This window comes from Alligator mississippiensis, chromosome 6, assembly GCF_030867095.1.
Source record: "Alligator mississippiensis isolate rAllMis1 chromosome 6, rAllMis1, whole genome shotgun sequence".
NCBI lineage: Eukaryota > Metazoa > Chordata > Crocodylia > Alligatoridae > Alligator > Alligator mississippiensis.
The window spans coordinates 16,658,148-16,665,063 of NC_081829.1; the positions used below are offsets into that span (position 1 = coordinate 16,658,148).

Consider the following 6,916-nt stretch of genomic DNA (forward strand, 5'->3'; position numbering starts at 1 on the left):
GGCGCTCACACCGCCAGCCCGCAGGCGCCCCCCGAGGAGCCGGATCCGCGCCGTCCGCAGGGCGCCCGGCCCATTGCGCTGCGCCCGCGGCACCGCCCAGGGTCCGCCCCCGGGCCGGGCCCAGCCGAGCCGAGGTGCCCGCCCCCTCCCGCGGCCCCAATGCGGAGCGCGGGGCGGAGCTGCCGGCCCCGCCCGCCCGCGCTATAAGGCGGGCGCGGAGCGGCTCTCCCGGCTGCGGGGACGCGGGTGCGGCGCACGGGACAGCGCAACCGGCGAGCTCCGCGGACCTGCTGCCGGTACGTGCCCCGGCCGGGCCGCGCTGCGCTTTTCTCTGGCTGCCGCTTTGTTCGGCGGAGCCGCTCGGGGGGGCTGGCCCCGCTCCGGGCGCGGCTGCGGCTGTGGCCCCGGGGGCTTCCGCGGCTGGTGCCGCCTGGCCATGGGAAGGGCTTTCCCCTGGCGAGCCCCTCTGACCTGTTCTCTTGTCTTCCAGTGAGCTGGTCCCCATGGCCGATCACATGATGATGTCCCTGAGCCACGGAGCAAACGGGCTCCAGAACTACCGTCTGGGCATGAACGGGCTGCAGGGGCCCCCGCAGCACGGGCAGCACGTGTTACGGACTCTACCTGCCACCGGGCAGATGATGCAGTACGGCGGGGCCGGCATGGACGGGGCCATGAGAGCACGACCCAGCATGAGCGGACCCATGGGCCACCACCAAATGCCCAGCGCTATGATGTTCAGCAGCCCCAGCCAGCAGCAGCAGTACATGGGATCTGTGGGCACTCAGCAGCTCATGGCCAGCATGCACCTACAAAAACTCAACACTCAGTATCAAGGCCACCCTCTGATGGGCATGAGCAATGGTCCTATGGGAGCAGGTGCACAGCAGTATAGGGTGGGCCCCACCCAGCACCCTGGCATGCAGCATATGCCCTCGCCGGCTCTGACTTTGAATATTATGGACACTGATCTCATAGATGAGGAGGTTTTGACATCTCTAGTCTTGGAGCTGGGTTTGGACCGGATTCAGGAGCTGCCTGAACTCTTCTTGGGACAAAACGAGTTTGACTTCATTTCGGACTTCGTCAGCAAACAACAGCCCAGTGCCATCAGCTGCTGAAGGGCTTCGCATTCAGTCCTTGTTCTTTTGTTGGTTTTGATTTTTTTTTTTTTTTTTCCCTCCCCCCCCCCCCCACTCCTTTCTTTCCCTTGCCCCCCCCACAGTTCCTCCTCTTGCCCCTGTCCCTCCCATGCTCCACCTCCTTTAAACTTGACAGACAATCATTGGACAATGATGGCTTGCACTAGATTGCTTGTATTTTTATTTTTTTTTTCCTGTGTGGGGGCAGCCTTTCTTGCTTTTAAGGGTGGGGAGAAGAAGGGGAAAGTGTTTTGATGGACTAAAATGCAGACTGAGTGGTCTTGGTTGTTTCCTTTTTTTTGTTTTTTTGTTTTGTTTTTGTTTTTGTTTTTTTGGTCATCCCAAATGGCATTAAAAGGATTTCTGTCTCCGGTAGAAACAATGGACTTTGTGACTTTCCGTAATTAAGCTTCTAACTGCAGGAGGCAGAGGCACAGCTAGCTGGGTTTGCCTGAGCACTCTGAATTGCCAGTGAAGTTGACAAAATCATCTCTGTGCCTGAGCTGCTGCTGTCTCACCTTGCAGAGAAGGGGTAGGGCTTGGCTTTTGCTGTCAAATTATTATGATTTTTTTTTTTTTCCTCCATAAAATCAAATCTCTCACTTTTTTTCCCTTCGTCTCTGAAGGCTAATAGGTTTTGAATGGTCTCTACTTCTAACTTGAAAAGGGATCATTATTTATGCCCTCCATTAGTTCTGACCATCTTAGCAGCATACTCATCTGTAAAGCTAGTAGGTGGGTTGTTTTTTAGGCATAAAGTGGAGCTAGACTGCAGCTTTAAGTCTCATACCTCTGAAACCAAATGCAATCCATGTCACCTATATAATCCCTGATATAATCTTTTATTTATAATTTTCCCCCCCCCCCCCCCCCAATGATTATTTATTTGCAAGGGCTCCATTTGCCATTTGACTTTGAGACTGTCAGGAGAATGACAAAAAGAGTACTGCAGCTTTAAGATCATGGCTGTTTGAAAACTAGTCCAGCAATTTTTAAAAGCCTTACAGACTGTTCTAACAGCAGAATTGTCATGAAAATGTGGGACCATGTAAATGCAGCACCTGCCCTGATGTAATAAAGGGTGACTTGGTTTTTAATTACCTCTGTCAGAAAAGGTAAAATGTTAATGCTAGCTGGTTTTTGTTTCCCCTTCTGTCTCTTGTTTCCAGGTCCTTTGCAAAGTGAAAAGCTAATTGGCAACTCCTAGTTGCTACTGCCCCCTGCTGCTGATAGCACATGGCAGCACATCACTGCTGATTGACTTGGTGATTTAATGTACAGTACAGACAAAAAAAAAAAAATTTTTTTTTTTTCCAAATAAAAGCTAAAGCCTCATCGACCTTCATGTTTTGGTGGTGGTGTCTGTCTCCCCAGCTGTGCTCAAGGCATCATTGGCCATTGGCAAATGCTTTCTTACAAAGTTCTTCCCACTAGTGGACTTTTGATTCGGGCTGTGGCAAATCTGGCTTTGCTGTATTGGTATTTGAATGAAGGATATACTACTGAAGCTTCCCAGAATTAAATAAGCCTTTTAAATGGAGCATGGTTTAGATGAAGGGACTCCTACATCCCTGGTAGCTACCTTTTTTTAAGAGGGCAAATTCTTGTTTGACCCACTCTAAAATGTGGCTTGTACCCATTAGCATTGGCCATATGCCATTGGATATGAACTACTGGAGAATTGCTTGTCTTTTTTTTTTTTGTGGACTACTAAGTCAATACTACAGACTCTTGTTGGTACTTCTTAGGCTGGGGAGAAAGGTTCCCTGACAGCTCTGCTGACAAAAACCCTTAGTGTGGAAGTAGTTATACTATCAAAACTGTAGCTATTGGTGTAGGGTTCTTTCTGGTCTTGCAAGGGTGCTCTTATTATACTGGGTACCAAGTTCATCTACACTAGAAGCTCCTTGCTGGTACAGTCTATATTCTGATGATAGAGCTTTTCTGATGCAGACATGGCCTCTGACTCCTGCACTTGACGAAAGGGCTATGGTGTTTTTTCCTGAAGAGTTTGCTTCCCAGTGAAAACCGCAACACATTCGTGGAAATAACCTGCCCTGCCCCAAAACAATAAAATGAGAGCTCTGGGTACTTGCATGTCTTTCTGCAAACGGTCACTTCCTCTGCCAATTCTTCTAAATGCATTTACTACCTGCTATCAAATGGAACAGCATGCCACACCATTACCTGGAATACTGTAGTAACTGGCAGTTGCTACCATAATGCTTAGCAATGGGAAAAAAATGTTTTGTCTTTCCTGGTTTAACTGAATGCTAATGAAGAAGACCCTTCTAAGTTTAACCCTTTTCCCCCCCCCCCCCAAAAAAAAACAAACAAACGAACGAACAAACACTGACTGTATGGCTAAGAGCTTAGCTATGAACAGGTGTTACATTGCAGTATGGGGATGTGGCAGCACCACAAAAACTTGATGAGAAGAAGGGTGTACAGGTGTTCCAGTGACATGGCTGGAGAGCTACACAGCCACCTCAAGGCTGAACCCTCCAACCAGGGGGTGATAATGGGAAGCACCTTGGCTCCCCATGGCCCCAAGGAAGCATGATCATTGACAGCTGGGAAAAGAGACAGTCTATTAATAATCAGCTGGCATCTGAAAAGCAGCAGTGTCCAAGGAGCTTTGCCAGCAGATTGAGAGAAGTGATTATTCCCCTTTATTTAGCACTGGTGAGGCCATATCTGGAGTACTGTGAACAGTTTTGGGCACCCTACTACAGAAATGATGTGGACAAATTAGAGAGAGTCCAGCAGAGAGCAACAAAAATGATTAGGGGGCTGGGGCACATGACTTATGTAGACAGAGGCTGAGGGAACTGGGCTTATTTAATCTGGAAAAGAGAAAACTAAGGGGGGATTTGATAGCAACTTTCACCTGTGTGTTGGTTCTTTTGTGATGGCTTAAAGGGTGTTCTTCCCAACAGAGAATATGGACAGACATTACATCTTAGTTGTGGGATCCTATGCTACTTTAACAAAATAGTGATATCATTGTATTGCAGGGATCTGCTTAGTTTTTTGCAAAACACTTTAAGTTACTGGAAAAGGATAAAGTGGTTGGTCATTCACCTCAATTCTAGTTTGTGGGAGTAAGTCTTTGACATCACCTTAACTCCAATTACTACGTCAGTTTTCTTAAAAATATAATTTTGCATGTAAATTTAGAGGAATGTATGACCTTTAACATCATCAGTGGCACTTCCTATACTTAATGTTTAAGAATTCTCATAGATTTAAGAACTGACATAGACCATTATGATTATCCAGTCTGACCAACATAAGAGAATTTCCTATGGTGGGGGAATGGAAGTTGAGCAAGAAAAGAACTTGAAGCCTTTGGCCTCAAAAACCAGCATGTGTTGAAGCTCTGGGTCAGGATTTGGGATAAACAAAATTTAAGAATATGTTGGTTTTGCTTCTAAAATTTTTTTAAAAGTGTTGTCTGAACACAGTTATATTTGAAAGTATCCACCCCATGATTTACCACTGATTTCAGTTGCTAGGGGTGGAAAGGAAATTGTTCCTTTGCTTACTGAAACTGTGGAGCACTTGTGGTGCCAAGCCAATGGACCCCAGCTGGGCTAGATTCTGGTTATCCATTCCCTCAATATCTCTAGGGATTCTTCTTATGGAAACTAAGCCATCAGCTTGGGAATCAGACGGGTGTAAAGAAGGCTTGGAAATGCTGGGCTGCCCCAGGTTCTCTCTCTCACAGGGTGTCAAGCATCTGGCCTGTGGAGCCATATGATCCAGCCCATGGGTCTCAGACTAACCCCAGGCATCACATGGCACATGTGAACCCTGGCCCTGTGCACTGCATGCAGCCCATGTCCCGGACTGATCCCCTGTGCTCTGTGCAGCACCGAATCCAGCCTGCACACTGCATGCAACACAAGCCCCAGAGTGGGGCCAGCACATGCAGCATGCCATGGACAGGCTGGACCCAGTGCCACAGGTACTATATGCAGGATGGGGAACAGCCCAGCAACCCTCATCTGCCCCTCAGGGTGGGATGAGCGTGATGCCCCTATGTTACATATTAAAATACAGAGCAGCTTCACTTCAGGTGTGTGTTTGCCAGTACTAGCTCAGTTTCTAATGCACAAAAGGAGCCTTGATATTTTGGCTCCTATGACTGTCAATGTGACTTATGTTTCTAGATGCCTGAATCACTGACAAATTTGAATTAGACTCCTAAATCACTTAAGTGCATTGGAAATTTTAACCTAGTCTCAAAAATTATTAAAATAAACTCAGCCCTACATTCTCAAGGCCACTGCCTTATGTGGCAACTCATCACCATCCTGGATAGCCAGGATGTGAATACAGTCCCCTGCAAGGAGAACTGAAGTATTGCTCAGTGCAGTGGCTACTGTTGAGCCCTCTTAACCTGCTTTTTGCAGTGTCACAAAGTTAAGCGGGAAGGGGAAACCACACAGTTTACTAGGGAGGGACAGGCTACAGCTAGATCTGAGAGCTAGAGAAACCAGCAGCATACCTACAAGCTGGAGAACTCCCTTCTCATCAGCACAGAGGCAGAAAAGGATCTTGGAGTCATTATTGATTCCAAGATGAACATGGGCTGCCAATGTGAGGACATGGTCAGTAAGGCTAACCGCACCTTGTCATGTATCCACAAATGCATCATGAGCAGGTCCAAGAAGGTGATCTTCCCCTTCTATGCGACATTGGTCTGGCCGCAGTTGGAGTACTGCATCCAGTTCTGGGCACCGCACTTCAGGAGGGATGTAGACAGCATTGAGAGGGTCCAAAATAGGGCCATTCGCATGGTCAGGGGGCAGCAAGGCAGGCCTACGAGGAGAGGCTATGGGACCTGAACCTGTTCAGCCTCCACAAGAGAAGGCTGAGAGGGAATCTGGTGGCCATCTATAAACTTACCAGGGGGGACCTGTGGGGAACAGAAGAGTCCCTGTTCCCTCGAACACTACCAAGAGTAATGAAGAATAACAGCCACAAGTTGACTGAGTGTAGGTTCAGGCTAAATATCAGGAAGCATTACTTCACAGTCAGGGCGGCTAGGATCTGGAACCAACTTCCAAGGGAAGTGGTGCTCACTCCTACTCTGGGGGACTTCAAAAGGAGACTAGATAATCACCTAGCCGGGGTCGTTTGACCCCAGCACTCTTTCCTGCCCATGGCAGGGGGTCATTCTTGGTGATCTCAGGTCCCTCCTGACCTTACCAACTGTTATGAAAGTACGAAACTATGAAAAAGGCTCCAGTTCAAACGATTGCTTTAATGTTTCTATTTTCGGGAAACATTTTTCTCTAACATTCCCCATCTAACAGGGATAGCTATTATCTAATGCTAGTATCTCCTGTAGATGCAAAAGTAACTATCCTTGAAATTTTGAGCCACTTTGCTGGCAGAGGTACCCCACTTCTGCAGAATGGGGAGACAGTTCTGTCATAGCTTAGTGCCTGGGAGATGGTATGTGTAGATGCTTTTCCTCCCTGCACAGCTGCAACAGAGGTGCACAGAGCCTCATGAAGCATCTGAATATGTATTCATGGGCTCTGGCAATTTGGTAGTGGCAGTTGCTAGCTGCAGCCAAACAATCTGCTGGAAGTAGGCTAAGGCTATTTGAAGCTCAAATCACAAAAACTAGGCTTTGAAGGAGAAATGCAGAGTAGCTGCAGGGATCCCCTGCCCTCACTGGTGGGAGTTGTTTGCTACACCAAACATCTCAGCATGCTTTTGGTTTTGAAAACAAACAGCCTCTTTCCAGTGAATGGATG

General features: G+C 47.9%; 1 protein-coding gene across 1 annotated transcript; it reads left to right on the forward strand.

The window, feature by feature from the left end:
* The first annotated feature begins 200 nt into the window (after positions 1-200).
* Positions 201-2,482, forward strand: CITED4 (Cbp/p300 interacting transactivator with Glu/Asp rich carboxy-terminal domain 4). The gene is made up of 2 exons (XM_006273976.4): positions 201-296; positions 491-2,482. Exon 2 carries the CDS (start codon positions 504-506, stop codon positions 1,119-1,121), a length of 618 nt encoding a protein of 205 aa, XP_006274038.1. The 5' UTR covers positions 201-296; positions 491-503; the 3' UTR covers positions 1,122-2,482.
* Positions 2,483-6,916: the final 4,434 nt, after the last annotated feature.

Coding starts and splice junctions, on each gene's coding strand:
- CITED4 (XM_006273976.4), top strand. CDS start 504: ATGGCCGATCACATGATGATGTCCCTGAGCCACGGAGCAAACGGGCTC.